The sequence below is a fragment of the Talpa europaea genome (assembly GCF_964194135.1).
Source record: "Talpa europaea genome assembly, chromosome: 6".
NCBI classification, from domain to species: Eukaryota; Metazoa; Chordata; class Mammalia; order Eulipotyphla; family Talpidae; genus Talpa; species Talpa europaea.
In genome coordinates, this window is record NC_140072.1 from 84838710 (window position 1) to 84859799 (window position 21090).

Genomic DNA, 21090 nt, shown 5'->3' on the forward strand with positions numbered 1-21090 from the left:
TTAAAAGGAAACTGGCTGTCCTATATCTAATTGCCACAAATGTTCCTATGTTTTACCAGGAGGTTAATTAAGTGGAATGATTAATATGTGATGAAAGGGATAGTCTCAGACTTGTGGGCACCATTAGCCACACACCTACCTGGTGCCATTTGACCAAAGTTATATCAAGGTTCAATGTCATGCCAGAGGCCCTATTTTACATGTGTTAGGGGAAATTCTGAGTGTATACCTGTTGCCTGAAGGTGGACAAGAATTATTCATATGGAAACATATCCAGTAAGACTTTTCCTGAAAACACCAGAAGGGCAAAATAAGAGCATCTGTGAGTGACACTCACCTAGGCAGGGACTTAGGTCTCAGGTAAGACATAATGCCCTGTTTGTGGCCAGAAAGTGATGAAACTGAGCGAGAGTATGCCTACTGTGCAGGAAATGAAGATTTGTCTCCAAGTCATAACTAATCACCGCGGTCTCTTTAGTATGGGATTATTTTAGATGTCCTTTTCACTGAAGAGGGAAGGATGAAAAGTGACAAGAGAGCTGTGACTCCTACCAGGGTAAGCCATCATCTGGGATGTTTAGATGACTATCTTCCAGAGTTAGTGGTGATTTTATAAGCAATTTAATTAATGTTCCATGAGCCACTCAAAGTCAGGTTACAGGCTTTCTGTGAGGTTCATCTCACTTTACTAATTAAGAAATCTGTCAGCAGTTGTCATATTTTCCTGTTCAGGATCATGCAGATATAGAATGGAAATTTGCTCGAACAAAGCTCTGGATGAGTTATTTTGAAGAAGGAGGTACCCTGCCCACTCCCTTCAATGTCATCCCAAGCCCCAAGTCTCTCTGGTATCTGATCAAATGGATATGGACACACCTGTGCAAGAAAAAGATGAGAAGAAAACCAGAAAGTTTTGGAACAATAGGGGTAAGAATACAGCATGTTAGTATTACTCTTTTTTTTTTTACATTTGATTTCAAATTCATTTGCATTCCCTGTGGAATATTTTTGATATTTTTGTTCTTTCTGATTTTATTTCCTAAACATGTATTACGTATCTACCATGTCGAAGAAACTGAGTAAGAACAACTTTTTCACAAACCCATTCCCCACATTGATGCCTACTGCTATTTTAATTGGAGCCACTCTTGTTCACATAGGACTTGCATAGAACCACCAATCAGGATTAAGAGAACTAGCACATTCTCTCTTGGTACCTTGATTTCTAGAAATTTTCAGATTGTATCAGCAGGTTATTTATGGCACTGCTTACTCATCTATTTCTCTGATATATTCTTAGTGTCATTGTAGACCCCTGTAAATATCTTGATAAAAAAATTGCTCAATTCACTGAATGAATATTATAATTGGGAAATGGTGTGCCATATTCCAGCACAGTGATTTTAGAATGTTTGATTGTTCAACACTTTGCTTCTACTTCCAATCATATTAAATGTCAAGAAGCTGTGTTTTTAAGAAATATTGTGACGGCTCAGGGCATCTTTGTGTTACACTGCAGGATTATACATTCTTTGGAAATTTCTTTCATATTGGAAAGCAAGAGTTCAAGCAGCATTAGTTGAAAATATAAGGAATTAGAGCTTTGTTCCTGCCAAACCACTGACATTGAACAAGTCATTCTTCCTTTCTCTCTCACATCATTTCTATTTGCTATTGTTGTTGTTGCTGTTGTTGAGGTAACACTGGCTTACAACACTGTATGTGGTTTCAAGGTATAGGTTCTCCCATCAATTCCACTCCTAGGAATAGACCCAAAGGACACAAAAACAATAATTCAAAGGGAAACTTGCTCTCCTATGTTTATTGTAGCACTGTGTACAATGGCTACAATGTGGAAAAATCTAAAAGCCCAAAACACAGATGACTAGATCAAGAAAGTGGTGTATATATAAGCAAATACTACTTAGCAATCAAAAAAGATAAACTCATATCTTTCCCAACAACATGAATGGAGCTGGAAGAGATTATGCTCAGTGAAATAGCCAGAAGGGAAAGGAAAAATAGTGGATGATATCACTTATAGCAGGAATATAGGGAGTCCAAATATAGGGTCAAAAAAATACAAAACTTATAGACAACTGTTGATCTGAAGCTTAAAGCAGGGGTAGGAGAGAAAAAGGGATCAAAATAGGGGTGGGAAGAGCACCAGAGACCATGAGTGATGGTTTGGTAGTGGGATATTTATATATTTATAGGGACGACGCCTGAGGAGAGAGATCAAATACTCTACAAAAATGAGCAATGTAAAAAAAAAAATTAAAAATAAAAGGAAAAAAAATAAAGATACAGGTTCTCATCCCTTCTCATGTCACCACATCACACCTACCACAAAGCACCATATTCCACTGAGCCCATCCAAACTTTGATCTCCACCTTCCCTCTCCCCCTTTAGTGTCCCCACTTTTACACTCATATTTCTAGGGTTTGTTTTTGGTTTGTTTTTGTCTGACCCTTTGTGTTGCTTTTCTGTATTCCACATGAGTGAAACCATCTTGTATATTTGGCTTTCTCCTTCTGGCTTATATGCTCAACTTAATCCCCTCCAGTATCAACCATACTGTCATGAAAGGCTAATCTTTTTTTATAGCTTGCTATATTTCATTGGGCTAAAATATCACATATTCTTAATCCATGTGTCAATCATTGGGCAATAGGGCTGTTTACATAATTTGGTTATTGTAAATAGTGCTTCAATGAACATTGGAGTGCACGTATTACTTTGAATTAGTGGTTCTGCATTGTTCGGGAGATATCTAGAAGTGAAATTGTTGGATCATACGGTACATCTATTTTTAAAGTTTTGAGAAACCCTCACACTGTTTTCCATAGGGACTGAAACCTGTCTACATTCCCATCAACAATATAGGAGGTTTTCTTCTTTTCCTCCATCCTCAGTCAACACTTGTTTCTGGACTTTTTTATATGTATTGTCACAGGTGTGAGATGGTGTTTCATTATGGTTTTGACTTGCAATTCCCTGAGAAGTGATTTTTTCCATATACCTGTTGACCATCTATCTATATGTCTTCTATTGCAAAGTGCTTGTTTAGCTCTTCTGCCCACTTTTTGATTTTGTCATTGTTGAGCTGTATGAGTTCATTGTAAATCTTGGATATTGGACCCTTGTCAGACATATGGTGTTCAGATATTTTCTCCCATTCAGTAGGGTGTCTTTTTGATTCAATAATAGTTTCTTTCACTGTGCAGAGGCTTTTTAGTGTGATGCAGTCACATTTGTTTATTTTTGCTCGTTTCCTTTGCAGTTGGGGTAGAATCCCCAAAGACAACCCTGAAGTCAATGTTGTAGATTATCTATGATTTCATTTTTGTATTTGATGGTTTTGGATTTTTTTTTAAAGATTTATTTATTTATTTACACAAGCACTGGGTACAGTCAGAAACACGGGAGGGTGAGAGAATTCACCAGAGCCAGAGCGGGGAGCAGAGCAGGCAGAAGGACTGAAGTACACTGCTGAGGAGAGCAGCGGGCGGCAGGAGAGGTCTGCGCACCATGTGGGACCCTCACCCGGTGGCCGGGGATCGAACCGGCGCTGCAGAGGTTGCGGGCAGCCTCGCAACCCAGTGCTCAACCACTGCGCCACCAGGGAGGCCCTGGTTTTGGATTTTTTTTAAAGATTTATTTATTTATGCATACAAGAACTGGAGTATAGGCCAGAGGTGCAGGGGGTAAGAGGATTCACCAGAGAGAGAGTGGGGAACAGAACAGGCAGGCAGACTGAAATACACTGTGTGAGGGGAACAGCAGGCAAGGAAGAAGAGATCTGCTGTGCCATGTAGCTTGCTCCCTGGCTGGCCTGGGATCGAAATCATGCTGCAGAGGCTGTGGATAACTTCATAATGCTGTGCTTAACCCCTTGCACCACCAGGGAGGCCCTGGTTTTAGATCTCAAAGTTCTCATAACAATGTTTTCAGAATTAAGACCCTAACATTCACTAGTCACTTTGACCTTATAAGATAAATTGCTTTGGTGGTATTCTAAAATGCTTTTATATTTGACTCAGGAAGTAATATTTGTATTTAATACAATTTTAACTTTTAAAATTAATTTAATATAGTTTGTGACTGCTACTTATACCCTCAGTGATCCTTCCCATTCATTAAGTTCATCACCCACCAGATATTTTTTTCAGCTGCAAATTGGACGTTTTTCTCTACTGAAAGTGGCACTGATTTTCCTGTCACATTAGTATCAATTCTAACTAAAGAAAAGTTGAGTGGCAAAAGAATACAGCAAATAGGGAGGTGGTTAGGAAAGGCAGTTAAATTCCTTTGTAAAGGTGATTAACTCTGGGCCTCCTAGGTGGTGCAGCGAGTGGAGCAGCGGGTAGAGCACAGCGCTGTGAAGCTGTCCGCAGCCTCTGCAGTGTGGGTTCGATTCCCAGCCAGCCAGGGAGAAACCCACATGGCGCGGCAGACCTCTCCTGCCTCTCCTGCTTCTCCCCTCAGCAGTGTTTTCGGTCCTTCTGCCTGTTCTGCTTCCCGCTCTGTCTCTGGTGAAATTTCTCACCCTCCCGCACCTCTGACTGTGCCCCAGTTCTTGCATAAATAAATAAATCTTTAAAAAGTTATTAACTCCATGAACTTCAGAGGTTAAAGTTTGGGCACATAGCTGATGTTATAAACCAGTCAGGGCCTCCCCCGATGGCACAGGCGGTTGAGCGCAGCGCTGTGAAGCTGTCTGCAGCCTCTGAAGCGCTGGTTCCATCCCGGCCAGCTGGCAAGGGTCCCACATGGCATGGCAGAACTCTTCTGTCGTGCCCACTGCTCCCCTCAGCAGTGTATTTCATCAGTCTGCCTGTTCTGTTCCCCACTCTGTCTCTTGTGAATCCTCTCACCCTCCCACGCATCTGGCCTGTACCCTGGTTCTTGTATAAAATAAATAAACAGATCTTTAAAAAAAATAAACCAGTCAGATTATGATGAAACCTAATCCTGCAGTCCTCACACTAATTGATAGACTTTATCAATGACTTTAAAAAGACTGACACTGTTTTACTACAAATGTTTGAATTCACTGTTAAAAAATAAGTTCAATTATTTAAGTTTTCTAAATTCCTGCTATGATTGAGACCATCTGGTATTTTTCTTTTTCTTTCTGACTTATTTCGCTCAGCATGATCCTTTCTAGCTCCATCCATGTTGCTGCAAACTGCATGTGTTTATCTTTTTGATTGCTGAGTAATATTCCATTGTGTATATGTACCACATCTTGATCCAGTCATCTAGTTTTGGGCATTTGGGTTGTTTCCATAGCTTAGCTATTGTAAATAGTGCTGAAACCAAAGACACACTACGGGGGGGGTGGGGTGCAGAGAGAGGAAGGACTAGAGTCAAAATAAGGGGGGGTGCAATTGTATAGAGAATATAACCATAATGAAAATGCATACATTGTGCAAAGATGAAAAATGATGTAAGAATTATATAAAATAAAATATTAAAAAAATAAGTTCAATTAAAAAATGGTTGTAGAATGAATGTACTGATTCAGGCTTCATAGACACTATTGTATGTGCTCCACAGGCCAGTAATTAAACTGGGAATTGAGGGGTGTAAGAGATAAAGGCATGATTTCCATCCTGAGAACATCATTTCTAGTGTGGGAGACACAGAAATGAGAACATACAACTTTAATACATGTTTTATTATATATTTAAAAATACAATGTAGTCATGTTCAAGATGTTATGAGAAGAGAACAAGAAATGCTGCTTTCCTTGAGATGAATAGGAAAAGGTTTCAAAGAGTCCAAACTGTGACTTACTCCCTTCCAAATCAAGATATCTTTGTCATTTTTCCCATTTTTTCTTAAATTCCTAAGAAAATTATCTAACCACTACATGAAAAGACATTACTGATTAATATTATCTTATTTTTTAGTGTCTTATTATGCTACCCCTTATAAGAGTATTTTGATCTATAAAGAGCTTCTGAGCCAAAAATAATGGCCATATGACAAAAGGAATTCATTTTTAATATTTTAATTTTAGGCAGTAGCAAAATAATTTTGGGTTTTAAGGTACCTTGAAACTTGTAAAATGGCCCTGCTCTAATATTTTAAGATATTATCTGTAATGCTACCAAAAGAATTTGACTTCCAGCTCCCCACCTGCCCTCAGAATCCTCCTACAATGTTGACACATTGTTAGGAATCTGTTACCATTATTTCTTAGTTGCAAAGAGGAGTTTAACATTCAGTTGGACTTTCTTGTTAAAGTAGTAATTTACACCTTTCATAGGGAAAAGGTAAATGTGTAAATCATTCCTTTTCTATATATTTATGGTCTCCAAAAATTTCTTCTTCTGTCTCTATCTCTGTTTTAGTATTTCATTCTAGCTAAGGAACAGAAGGGTAATTCACAATTAACTGTGACCTTGATTCTTACATATCCAGGTAAATTTTACTGTTTTGATAGTGGGCATTTTGATGCCTTTGGCAATTATAATGAACCAAATAAATATCGTGAGTCATGTCTCTCTTCTCCATCTTCTTCCTACTCTCATTGCTGCCTTTCACTGCCAAGCTTTGGTCATGTACCCAGTCTTATCAAACTCAAGGCAATAAATCTATTCATTATCTAGATTGCATTTCAGAGCAAGGAGGACATATTTTGACTTCATACACTTATTTTAAGTGGAAATAAGTAATATGTATTATTTGTTAAGAGAAGTATAAGATAAATGAAAAGTAAGAAGGTTTTTAATGTTAATAGAGGAATTAGATGAAAAAAAATGTCAAAAAATAATTGATATTGCTGTGAATTCATTGCAACTTGATTAATCCTCCTGATATTTCACTGTGTAGATCTATGAAGAAAAGGATATCTATACATACCCATTAATTAAAATGTGACATAGTTGTGCAAAGACAGTCACTTTGTAAAACCAAGATTTAGAGTACTGCATTATGCTTCAAAGGGACCTTCAAAATCATTTAGATAAATTTGTTCCTTTAAAAAAAAAACTTGTTTACCTTGCCCAATGTTTCAGGGTACCTGGGTGATAGAACTAGGGGGAAAAAAATCTTGGTCTTTTGTTTCCCAATCTCATGTGCTTTCCATTGCCAGTCCTTATTTCCCTGAAAAGTCTGACAAATACGCAATGATACCTTCCATGTTGAGTATTCACCTTTTGAATTTTCTCAACAGCATTTGCAGATCCTATCAGTGTTTTCAGCTGCCTCTTAGATTTCTTCCCAAAGCCCTCGTTTAACAGGTTTGCGTAACTTCTGCTTTCATCTCAATGTTCTTATATTTATGCCACATTTTTGAAGTAGGAAATGGAAGCTAAACTGGAGGTAGAGTTTATACGGACTTGGAGGCATTTTCTCTAACTTTCCTCATTGTGACTCACTCACTCTTATCAGCTAGCAGCTGCCTGAAAGTTATAGGTGTTCATTCATTCTGCCATGGTCAGGGAAAGCCCAAAACCAGGGCTCTTCAAGGTTACCATATTGGCCATTCTCTAGGAGTCCATTATTGGTGATCTTATCTTGCTACTTATGGATTCCGGGTAATATTGAAAACTCATTAACTCATTTTTGCTTTTCACTTTGCACTTCTTTTTATGGATGATTGAGAGACCAAGTAAATTTAACTTTCATTTGGATTGCTCTATAGGGAAGCATAAATGAAATAACTTTATCATAGGGAGTAAGCCCATTAATTAGAAATTGCTTGTCTCTGGGAAAACTCAGAAATTTCATCAATGGGATTGCCTATTGAAAGTATGAAAATAAGAAATGTGCTATGGCTTTTGGTTTTTGATATTACTCTTGTCAAATTTTTTGCTTAATCATATTCACCTCCAAATATATTTCTCAGTATCGAAACACTGGTTGTCAAGACCTGGTGTACCTCGAATCATCAATAGCTTCCACATTTAATATGTATTTTTGTTTGTAACTAATTAAAGATGGATTAGCAGAAGAAAAACAAATATTAGTTTAATAACACCTGTACCTCCTATACACAAGGGAGACTCCCAGGAAAACTGAGTGTCTCCTAAAATTGCCCAAGCTACCACCTTAAAAACATCTTCACCTGTAGATAAAAGAAAATTTGGATGAGCGAGGAAGGAACCAGTTGTAGGAAGTTATCAGGCAAAGCACAATAAATAAAGGCATGGTTGTTTTGTCCATTTGTCCATGACCACTGACTGATAAGAGTTTCTAGCAATTTTGTCATCTTCCATTTCCTGTTATAGAGAGGGAGATGCCCTTACAAATGGCATGCCCTTCATAAATGTAAGTATCTGTTACTAAAGGGTAGCTTCTACTTGGTTTTCAGAGCTTTTCTTATATCTGCTATTTCTTAAAAATAAGCAGCTTAAAATAATCTTTATGCCAAAGAGGCATATTCTGAGGAAGTATATTCTGACTTCTTCAAGAATGAGATCCTTGAAGGATAGACCTCCCAAAAATGTCCACAGCAAACTTTTTTCCAATACACATCACTTTGACATGTGATGCTAAGGTCCATCAAGTCCCTATGGACTTTGAAAATAAATTGTCACCATTATCTAGAAGAATGAAGATTGAAAGGGATTATCCAGGTGTAGGATTAACTGTAGAAATAAATGTCTTCTCTATCCAAGAAACCCATTTTTATTTGCAGAGTAAACATAAAGTCACACCCTCCTATCTTATTCCTTAACTCAGAATATAAACTTCAATCTGTTATTTACTCCAGAATTTTCAGCCATGTATATTCTCCATATGTATGTAAATAACTTGGTGTATTTCTTCTATTAATCTGTCTGATGTTAATTTGTGTTCTTCACTAGCCTGAGAAGAACTTCAGAAAGGTGGGGGAATTTGAATACTTGATACTTGAATACTTGATCTGACAGGGCAACATTCAAGCATTTTATATCACTTATTTTCTATGCTTAGAAAGTGTATTTATAGAGAACAACATATAAACCCATCTGTAAATGAGCCAAACTGTAATTTTTAAAAAAGGGATCTCATTCTGAAATAGTCCCTTGCCTTTTTGCTTTTCTTTTTTTAAAGAGAAGAACACAGCAAGCTGCATCCCTTAAGGGATTCACTGAGCAAGGCAAAGAGTAAAAGGCATAATTCATGGGCTTAAAATCAGTGATAGACCCAAGCCAGAGTGGAAATGAGAAAAAACAGCACTGACAATTGACTGCAGGGAGCCAGCCAACACAGTAAGCCTGATGTTCCACTCAGTGGACCCAGGCAGAATTTGAGATTAAGAGAAAATGTCACAGTTGATTCCCTAGACTCCTTTCATAGCTGCAAAACTTTCTCTGCTCTGAAGAAACTTGACACTTCTATCGAAATGCCAAGCTACCTCACATCAACAGAGCTTTCTCCCTAACTGGTCTTTTCCTCTATCATTAGTTCTGTGGTCCAAATATTGCCATTGTCTTGTCCTACCAAATCAGAAGGAATCAGCAACCTGAGAGTTACTTCGGAGTGGCACCCCACTGTGCCCTGCACATCTCCTGAAAAGACCCCTGCCAGGGAACATTTCACACTTATTGCTAGAATTATGATATAATTTACAAAGAAAACCACCAACTTGAAATGCATATCATCCAAACTATTCCTACATGCCAAGTTAAGGAAGGATGGTCCTTGATTGGTCATGTGACCCACTGTTTTTCTATCTTTTTGTTTTGTTGTTGCTAGTTTTTTTAATATGTGCCATTCTCATTGTGTTTTTGATTTACATTTCCCTGATTACAAGGGATGTTGAACATTTTTTTGTATGCCTGTTGGCCATTTGCATTTTCTCTTTGGAGAAGTTTCTTTTTAGCTCTTCTGCCCATTTTTTGACTGGATTATTTATTTTTGTTGAGTCATGTCAGCTCTTTGTAGATTTTTGTGATCAGTCCCTTATCATTAGTATTGTGTGCAAAAATTTTCTCCCAATCAGTGGGGTGTCTCTTTGTTTTGTTTAGACTCTCTTGCTGTGCAGAAGCTCTTTAATTTGATGTACTCCCAGCTGTTTATCATTTCCTTCACTATCTTTGCTTAGGGTGATATGTATTTAAAGATGTTACTGAGGTGTATGTCCTGTAGACATAATGAATAATCTAATTTTTTTTAAAAGCTACAAAATGCAAATTCACAGATTTCTCAGTAACATTGTAAACATGAACTCATTCACAGAGAAATTCTTTGTTCTTAATCTAGATCTACCATCCTATAATTATACCTACTTAATTTTTAATAAAGATGGAGAACACCTGGCCATTACTGATAACTTTATCAAACAAAGCTTAACATATGAATGACTTGAAAGAAATTAAATGCCCCTTGGCTATGTAGTTATTTTTTAATGAAATGCCCTTTATTATGTTGCTTCTATAAATAAATTGATCAGTTCTGCTATTGATCATTTCTACTGGTAATTATAAGATAATGACTTATATCATATAACAAACCCCTAAGAAGCTCAGATGATTTTTACACAACATAAAGTTTGCAAACCTTCTGAATGTTTTTGATGGCAGTTCTAATAAAATAATAATATAATCATAATATATAATGTTACTATTTGTCAAAATTTGTCATTATAACTTATTACAGAGAGTACATATATTATTTTTTTAAGATTTATTTATTTATGCATACAAGAACTGGGGTACAGGCCAGAGGTATGGGGGTGAGAGGATTCACCAGAGACAGAGTGGGGAACAGAACAGGCAGCTTGACTGATAAGAATATGACCATTTGAAGACACAGAGACACAGAAGCAGAGATTGGAATTATTCACTTGCAAGCTAAGGAACAGCAAATCTTGACAGCCACCACCAAAGCTAGGAAGAGGTGAGCAGTGATGCTAGGTGAGCAGTGAATCTTAGAGGAAACATGCCCCTCATTTTTTTTTAAAGATTTATTTATTTTTATACAAGAGCTGGGGTACAGGCCAGATGCACGGGAGGGTGAGAGGACTCACCAGAGACAGAGCAGGGAGCAGAACTGGCAGACAACAGAAATACACTAAAGAGGGGAGCAGCGGGCACGAGAGGTGAGGTCTGTGGCACCATGTGGGATTCTCGCTGGCTGGTCAGCCAGGATCGAATCTGCTCTGCCAAGGCTGCGGACCGCTTCACAGCACGGCGCTCAACCCACTGCACCACTAGGGAGGCCCAGCCCCTCATTTTTTTAATGTGGATCTAGTATGGCAAGGGTACTGATTTTCAGATTAAGATGTGTTGGGGGACAGACGCTATAGCAGATGTTTTCAGCTGTCTTTTGTGTCTACTTGATAGAAAAAACAAGAAGTAAATAGTAAACTATAACCTGGAATTCTAGAATTGGGACTGTCATGAAACATTGTGATATTTTAGACTCAAATGTGTGGGCCTGGGTTTCCTTACTTATGAGGTCATGAGACTGAACCACCTCACTGCTTCCATTAATATTATGTCTGAACATAATGTCTATATGTCAATTGTCGTGTAGTGAAATTAAAATAGTCTGATTTTTTTCTTTTGATCTTTGCTACCTCCTGGGAAGTTAGAAAATTAATTTCAATGTTAGCCTAAAAAAGCAAATTAGAAACGAAAGAGGGTCATTTTGTTCACATTTATCTAAAAGATAGAGAAACTATTTATCAATGGCTTTATTATCCATGGAAGTTTCTCTTTACTAATGCCAAGAAATATGGATTTGTGATCTATCCACTATTGCATCTATACATAGCACCCTCAGATCTTTAGTTTTAGTCCTTACCTTCCCCCAAAGTTTTAAAATAGAGCATGGCATTTCATTTTTAATATGCTAGATTAGCATCTCCAAAATGAAAATCTTTATAATTTTTTAATAACACCAGCCTAGATATCTCAGCAGCCAGCCTAGAGATCTCTGTCATCATGTGCACATCCCAGCTGTCAAGCCTCCTGACTTCAGTTCTCCTTCAACATTCTTTATCCCTGTGACTCTTACTCTCCCCCCTTTCCCATTCACACAGCTACTATTTTAGATGTACTCACTCTGCTTTCAGTCACACACTGGTAATAGCATCCCAACTGACAACTTCATCCCCTGATGCTCTCACATAGCACTACCCTCCCCAATGCTGCTTCCAGATGACTATCGCAAAAATTAATTTCATCACATCACTCAACCAACCAAAACTCCAGCTACCTACAGGCCCACTGAATTCACTGTGCCATCTAAGATTCTATCTAAAGGATCCATGTTAACTTTCCAAAATGACTGAATGCATGCATTACTGCTCAGAGGACATTACAACTGTCCTGATGTCACCATAAAGTCTTTCAACCTCTATCATCAGCTTATTTATTTACCATATTCCATTGTTCTAGAATACTGGGCATCTTTGTATCTCAAAGTCTTCTGAATCCCTCTTTGAAGTCTGCTGCTTATTACTCCCTTACCTCAATGATACCTTTTCCGTTTCTGCATTCAGATTCCATTCTCCAGTACCCCCTTGTTTTCTTCTGTATTTTGTCTTCATCTATAGTCATATGTATTCTTGGAATTTCACATAGTAAACTGTAAGTCATTTAAGGGCAAAAGTATATTTTATTCACCTCTGATTTATCATATCCTACAGCTATAAAGATGTTGTCACTTAATAAATGTATCTTAAATTCATTTAATAATCTGAAGGGTGTAATGTAAAAATGCTCAGGAAAATTCAGAGAGATCATAGACAAAATCCAGTGTCCTGCAGAGAGGTTTATAAAACTTTTTGGGACCCCCCTAGAAGATGACTATGAGCACTAAAACCTCTTAGACTGGCCAAAAACCTGAGAACTAACACATCAAATGCTGGCAAAGGTGTGAAGCAATAGGAAATCTCCTTCATTGGTGGTGGGAAAACAAAATTATACGGTCACTCTGGGAGACAGTTTGATGGTTTCTTACAAAACTAAACATACTTTTGCCATACAATTCAACAATCACATTCCTTGGTATTTACACGAAGGAAATGAAAACTTATGTCCACTCAAAATCCTGAAAACAATGTTTATAGAATATTTATTCATGATTACCCAAACTTGCAAGCAAACATGATGTCCTTCAATAGGTAAAAGGATAAAAAAAGAAAACAAAAAACTGGTACATTCACACAATGGAATATTACTCTGATCAAAAGAAATGAGAGATATGAAGGAAACTTATATGGACATTACTAAATGAAAGAAACCAATCTGAAAAGGCTACAGACTGTATGATTCCAACTATATGGAATTCTGGAAATGGCAAAATTAGGAAAGTGTAAAAAGATCAGTGATTTCAAGAGGTAAGGGGAGTGGGCAAGGGAAGTAGGGAGGGTTTAATAGGCAGAGAGCAAAGAATTTTTAGGGGAGTAAAATACTTTGTATGATAGCATCATGATGGATACATACATAACTCCATGTTCTTACCATCACAACACACTACCTTCCAGAAAGTAGAAATAGAGGGGAATAATCATAATGGTCAATAAGACAGGAAACAATTCTGCGGTATGACCTACAGAAGAAGAGATTAAATAGACATGAAGCTGAGCTGTGTAATTAAGTAGTCATCATTTGGAGAACTGAACTGCATTCATTTTTGTTTCCAATATTCAGAGGACAGTTAACCTCATTCTTATTTTCCTAGGATTTTGCAACTCAGTTGACTGTTATAATCAAATAAGACTAAAACCAATTTTGTAGTATTACTATGTAGATTTGGAAAAGAATTGGTTGGCAATAATTATTAACTATATTAACCTAAACTTGGGGTATGGATAGTGACTAACTCCTAAAAGTTATCATAGTAAATATTTTCTGTGTTTGCTCTTTCTGCCAGACTATGTTGCAAAAAAAAAAAAAAATCCCTGAAGAAATAAACATGAAATTACTTTTTAAAGTGTGATCGTTGATCTTTTAAAATTTTTATCAAAGTTTTAAAACTTGTAAATAAGTTTCTGTTGAAGGAAAGAAACTCTCTTTTAAAGACTAAAATATCAAAGAGAAATGGTATCATATTGCAAAATAATAAAAAGTACATTGATTAAATTCTATATTAAATTCAGTTTCTATTTAATTATAGAAATGAATTTTCTGTACAATATTTATAGTGAAAATGTTAAAGAAGATGGCATATTGCTTACTTTAGTATTTGTGTAAGTAAATTTAAGAAGCTCTTGAAGGCTGTTTTCCTTCTAGATGTGCTTTATTTTTTTAATTTTTTTTAAAGATTTTTATTTATTTATTTATTTATTTGTTTGTTTGTATGCTTGTTTATACAAGCACTGGGTACAGTCAGAAGCGCGGGAGGGTGAGAGAATTCACCAGAGCCAGAGCAGGGAGCAGAGCAGGCAGAAGGAACGAAGTACACTGCTGAGGGGAGCAGCGGGCAGCAGGAGAGGTCTGAGCGCCATGTGGGACCCTCCTCTGGTGGCCGGGGAGCAGCCGGGGATCTAACCGGCGCCGCAGAGGCTGAGGGCAGCTTCGCAACCCAGAGCTCAACCGCTGTGCCACAGGGGAGGCCCTAGATGTGCTTTATTTTTTTAAAGATTTTTTTATTTATGCATACAAGAAGGCCAGAGGATTGGAGGGTGAGAGGATTCACCAGAGACAGAGTGGGAAGCAAAACAGGGGAGCCACAGATATACACCTCTGAGGGGAGCAGCGGGCAAGACAGGAGAGGTCTGCTGGGCCATGTGGGTTAGCTCGCTGGTCAGGGATCCTGGCAATAGCTTGATAGCACTGAGAATTTAACCCCTGTGCCACTAGGGAGGCCCCTCTAGAAATTTATGTCCTGGATTGCAGCCTCCCTATGTCTCACCAAGAGTCACACACCTCCATCTGGTGGCATAGTCATAAATTTCTCATGATAAATATTTTGGGGGATGTTCTCATTTGTATTGTTTCAAATTTCCCTTTTAATTAGTTCCATAATTGAAAAAATTGTTTCTCAAGATCCATGTAAAAGTTATATTCAAAATAATTATTGACCTTTGGAAAGTCAAACATTGTCTCACTGTCCCTAACAATCACTAATAATCACATAAAAAAATCCAAATCATAACAAGTGAAAATGCTATATCCCCCTTTTTCCCTGAAGAGGAAAAAGCCTCTCTTGAATTACTTGACTTTTTCAATTATCATTTTAGGGTGATATCTTTTTTCAAAATTCCATTTTACCTGTCTATGTTAAGTATTCAGTAAGGAACTTCAAAAGCCTTATTTAAACCCAAGCTATGTTATTTCTTTTACTTTCTCAAAATTTATCCATTTTCATCCCTTTTTACAGAAGTATTTTTGTTTGTTTTGACCTGGTTTTTTTCCTTAAAAATCAATATTCATTTCAACATGCAAACAAATGGATTTTAGCTTTTTTTTCTAGTATCTTTAGAATTGTTGTAAAATCTGCAAATACACTATGTTAGGGCTATTTATTCTTTAACTCAATCTATAATGGACTTTTTCAGGCAAATGCATTCCCCCCCCCATTTTATACACCAAAATCATTTCACTGTGCTAACCTTAGGTCTGTTCCCAAACCATTCTGATCTTTCAGAGGATAAATGGAGCTCATATTTACTTGAAAAAATAATGCATGAATGAATTCTATGTCTGAGCAGAATATTTTATTCCATTCTTTGTTAAATCCAACTATATAGTTAAAACAGACATTCCCTCAAGGTATTTCTGATTGAAATTAGCTTGGGGGAGTTTATTATCTAATAATATATCTGACTATTGGTTGCATATTGTAGCAAAATAATTTTTCTTGCTATGTTGATATTTATGAAGATCATATTATACTGCTAGCTTTTTATTCTAGCAAATTTTTGTTTGCTATTTCTGTGATTTTTTTTTATTTGATATATCCCATATATTTATTTTACCATCAATTCAAGTGATTTGGGGTGTGTCTCAACTATGGCCAGTTAATTCTCCTTCATCTTATATTAGAAGAACATTATTTCCATCATTGTGAACTTAATCTATATATTAAATGCCAAACAGATTCTATATCTGTACTTCTTTCTTTTGGCTCACTCTGTCTTCTGACTCATGTGAAGAATCCTCTAGCTATTGTCCATGGTCTAGTAAAATTCCCACTTTGGGGAAATGAGGAAAAAATTCTTCATTAAAAGAACCATGAACAATTTTCCAAAATTGTAATATATCAATATAACCAAAGTAAATGTCCCTTTCCTTTCCAGAGGCGAGCTGCTGATAATTTGAGAAGACATCATCAATATCAAGTAAGTTATTATATAATGTCTTGAAATATGCTTTAAAATAGAGTCCCCTCTTCAGAACTGAGTCAGGAAGAAATCACATGAATGCACTCAATATCAATTCTGTTGTTTTAAAATGCCTCAGGAAGTTATGAGGAACCTGGTGAAGCGATATGTTGCTGCAATGATCAGAGATGCCAAAACTGAAGAAGGGCTGACAGAAGAGAACTTTAAGGTAACAATTTTCATTTTTGTCACTCAGAGGCAGTTTGCAGAACCACACTCAGCACATTTAAAGCTGGAAACTCAGCAGTGTGTTTCAAGCTTACGTGTCTTATGATTTATAAATTAAAGGACCACTGAGTTATCCCTACTCAAAAAAGCGGTGAAATTTCTTCTCAAAATGCACTGTTTTCAAACACACTTAGTAAAAAATGTCAAGGGGGCTTAAATTGGAGGCAGAGAAAATCTTGGTGTCTCATGGCATTCTGACTTGCTGATCCCAGCAAAACTCTGAGTGAGCTTTAGTTTTCAAAATTTCAGCCTGATTTCTAAACATGAAATAGTAGCCAGTATGCTAACAATAATAAAAACCTATGTGCTCAGCAGTTTGGGTAGCAGAAAACTTAAGGTTTGAGCTTACTGTAACTTACAAACATCTCCTTGAGTTTTTTTTTTTTTTTTTATCTTTTACCTCCTATCAGAGGAGCTAGGTGAATTATGTCATTTCATATGCTCATAGCACACATATAAAATACCTCCGTTATGCTCCATAAGGTTTTAGAGATTTGGGAAGACTGATTAAAGTCAATAAGATATATAAGCAAGAACAACAACAAAAAACCCATATAGAAGATCTTTAATAAAAAAAAAAAAAACAGCAGATTTGACAGGGAAAAAAAAAAAGATAAGTAGCCAGTTAGGTAAGAAAATAGATAAATTACAAATCCTAAAGCACAGACTGAATATTGGCTTGGATCCAAATGTTTTTCACAGTCAGAATACCCACATTTTCAAGGGGAATGATTGATAGTGCTTTTTGAGGTAGGGTGTTTGCAAGAGAACACCATAATGTCCACCATCAGGCTAGGACTAAGAATTCCATTGCCAAAAAAGGTAAAAGGATGAATATCTAATTGCTGCCTGATCTGAAGCAATTTGCAGGATTTAGGATCCAGCTAGTGGGGTAAAATCAACTCCAAAATAGTTAAGTATTTGAAAGTAAGCACCAGTTGTCAAAAAACTGGACTCCGCTTGTTTTATATAACCCTTTGCACAGCATAATGTGCCAATACAAAATTTACTTTTAAGAAAATATATTCCTGAAAGAATGTGAGGTGATAAGACAACAGTAGCATATATTTTGGAGAGGAAGTATTTGAAACCATAGTCCAACAAAAAAAAAAAAAAAAAACAAAAACATTTATACACAGTGGTGGAAATAATTTCTTTCTGTTCTTTTTACATCATTATGAAGTCTCCTTGTTACTACAGAAATCCAACAGGGAACTTAGTACACACACAAAGACAACACAGCCATGGGGAGAGAACTGGCAATTCTATGTAGAACCATGCCAGAATGGAATCCTAGCTCTTCAAAATGAGGAAAAACATTCAGACCCTAGATGAATCTAGCAAGTGACATTTTCTAATGTTTCTTTTTTTAATTTTATTTTTATATTCCCCATACAATTACAACCCCCTTATTTTGACCCCAAGCCCTCCTTTCCCTGCCCCCCACCCCCCACAGAGTGTCTCTGGTTCATAGTTGTTTGCTGATTTTGGTATTTTCTTTCTTATAGTTATTCTTTTTCCTGGTCCCTTATTCAAATTTTCTAGATTCCTGCTATGAGTGAGACCATCTGGTGTATTTCTTTTTCTTTCTGGCTTATTTCGATGAGCATGATCCTTCCAGCTCCATCCATGTTGCTGCAAATTGCATGTCTTTATGTTTTTTGAATGCTGAGTAATATTCCATGGTGTATATGTACCACATCTTCTTGATCCAGTCATCTATTTTTGGGCATTTGGGTTGTTTCCAAAGTTTAGATATTGTAAATAGTGCTACTATAAACATAGGGGTGCAGGTGCTCTTTGGAATTGATGTTTCTGTGTCATTTGGGTAAATACCTAGGAGTGGAATTGCTGGATCATATGGAAGCTCTATGTTTAGTAGGTCCAGAAATCTCCACACAGAACTCCATAGTGGTTGGACCAGTTTGCACTCCCACCAACAGTGCAGGAGAGTTCCTTTTTCTCTACAACCTCGCCAACATTTGTTGTTGCTAGTTTTTTTAATATGTTCCATTCTCACTGGTGTAAGATGTTATCTCATTGTAGTTTTGATTTGCATTTCCCTGATGACAAGTGATGTTGAACATTTTTTCATATGCCTGTTGGCCATTTGCATTTCCTCTTCAGAGAAGTTTCTTTTTAGCTCTTCTGCCCATTTTTTGACTGGATTTTTTTGTTTTGTTTTGTTTTTATTGAGTCTCATCAGCTCTTTGTAGATTTTTGTGATCAGTCCTTTATCATTAGTGTTGTGTGCAAAAATGTTCTCCCAGTCGGTGGGGTTTCTCTTTGTTTTTGTTATTGTCTCTTTTGCTGTGCAGAAGCTCTTTAATTTGATGTAGTCCCAGCTGTTTATCTTTGCCTTCACTATCACTGCTTTGGGTGATGTGTCTGTAAAGATGTCTTTGATGTGCATATCATGGAGTGTTTTGTCTATATTTCCTTCTATGTATTTTATGGTTTCAAGTCTTATGTCTAGTTCTTTAATCCATTTTGAGTTGGTTTTTGTGCATGGTGTGAGGTAGTAGTCAAGCTTCATTCTTTTGCATGTAGTGACCCAGTTTCCCCAGCACCATTTATTGAACAAGCTTTCTTTGCTCCAATGCATATTCTTTGCTCCTTTGTCAAAGATTAGTTGACCATAAATCTGTGGGTTTATTTCTGGATTTTCTATTCGATTCCATTGGTCTGTCTGTTCTTGTTCCAATACCATGCAGTTTTGATGATTATGGCTTTGTAGTGTAGTTTGAAGTTTGGGAGTGTGATGGCTCCATTCCCTTCTTTTTTTTTTCAGGAGAGCTTTGGCTATTCAGGGTTTTTGGTGATTTCATATGAATTTCATCAATAATTGTTCTCAGAAACGAATTAGTGCCTATTCTTCACAAACTCTTCCAAAAAATTGAGAAGGCAGGGATAATACCAAATACATTCTAATGTTTCTTTAAGTCACAAACTAACTTTGGCATTTTACGTCTCACTTAGGAACTAAAGCAAGACATCTCCAGCTTCCGCTTTGAAGTTCTGGGCTTACTAAGAGGAAGTAAACTGTCTACAATACAGTCAGCGCATGGCACGAAGGAGTCTTCTCATTCAGCCGACTCGGATGAAAAGAGTGACAATGAAGGTAGTAGCAAGGACAAGAAAAAGAACTTTAGCCTTTTTGATTTAACTACTCTGATTCACCCGCGATCAGCAGCGATTGCCTCCGAAAGACACAACATAAGCAATGGCTCTGCCTTGGTGGTGCAAGAACCCCCGAGGGAGAAGCAGAGAAAAGTGAATTTTGTGACTGATATAAAAAACTTTGGGTTATTTCATAGACGATCAAAACAAAACGCCGCTGAGCAAAACGCAAACCAAATCTTCTCTGTTTCAGAAGAGGTTGCTCGTCAGCGGGCTGAAGGACCACTGGAGAGAAATATTCAACTGGAATCTCGAGGATTAGCTTCAAGGGGTGACTTGAGCATCCCGGGGCTCAGTGAACAGTGTGTGTTAGTAGACCACCGAGAAAGGAATACGGACACCTTGGCATTGCAGGTAAGCAAGAGAGTGTGTTCGTTCACATCAGAGAAGGTGGTGGTGGAGGACACTGTTCCTATAATACCAAAGGAGAAACACGCAAAGGAAGAGGACTCTAGTATAGACTATGATTTAAGCCTCACAGACACAGTCACCCATGAAGATTATGTGACCACGAGATTGTGATACTTGAAGAAGGAAGCGTTTATCATACATATACATATTTTCCATAGTGCTCTGGGTTGAGGTGGGAGGGATGGGCTTAAAAAGTAAATTAGCAAATGCTACTTACACTTTATAGCATTTATCAACTGTGGCATATTAATCTGTAACGTTAAAATAAGGCAAAGGCTATCAAAAACTTTTGTAGCCTGCTTTTGCTGTATAATTCATTTTACAATTTTTTTGTTAATAAATAAATGCGCCTTGTATTCTTGTACTGTTGCAATAACCCACAGGAAATTTGTAGCTCTCTTTTTCAATTAAAACAACTGCAATTTATTTCATGTGGTAGTTGACTCCTATAATAGATATTTTTATATGCACAAAAGATGTAGCTGAAATATTAGTGTTTCATAAATTTTTAGGATCTCTAGAGATGGTTGTTCATCAAGGACTTTTCACCCAGCTCTACAGTTTAGCTTTATTACACAGATATTAATAAATTATTGCTTAAGAATATATAAATAATTATAGCACACAATCAAAGCAAGCAAGCCTTTCATGGAGTCATATCCATGGAGTCAAACTCTCTTACAATGAATGTCAGGTATGTTTGGTAGAGTTTTAGGTTTCCCAGTTTTTCAGTAAGTAAAAGAAAGGTTTGCTTAATTTTGATGATTGATGAATTTAAACAATATTCTGTCAGGAAAAAAAAGCTGTATTTCAAAATGTTTTTTTAATAAGCTTTCTCTGGTAGAATTGCTAATCAGGGTAAATATGAAGCTTTATGAATCATTGCATTTTAAGATATGTGAAAAGTTCTCAGTGCTAAGAAAATAACAAATTATTATAGTTTAAGCACCTAAACAAAGGAAATAATTACATATTTATAACATCAAGATGATAA

At 36.8% G+C, this 21090-nt stretch overlaps 1 protein-coding gene across 6 annotated transcripts in view; it reads left to right on the forward strand.

The window, feature by feature from the left end:
- The window catches only part of TRPC4 (transient receptor potential cation channel subfamily C member 4), a gene marked incomplete at both ends in the record, with an annotated part of 138374 nt that extends 118167 nt beyond the window's left edge, over positions 1 to 20207 (forward strand). For 2 of the 6 annotated variants that reach the window (XM_084235220.1, XM_084235224.1), the window contains 4 exons: positions 733 to 927; positions 16194 to 16235; positions 16357 to 16446; positions 19485 to 20207. In XM_084235220.1, the coding sequence (XP_084091346.1) occupies positions 733 to 927; positions 16194 to 16235; positions 16357 to 16446; positions 19485 to 20207 (1050 nt within the window). Of the gene's footprint in view, positions 1 to 732; positions 943 to 16193; positions 16236 to 16356; positions 16447 to 19484 lie in introns of all 6 variants that reach the window. The other 4 variants (XM_084235221.1, XM_084235219.1, XM_084235222.1 and 1 more) reach the window with 4 other exon arrangements.
- Between the last annotated feature and the right edge of the window lie 883 nt (positions 20208 to 21090).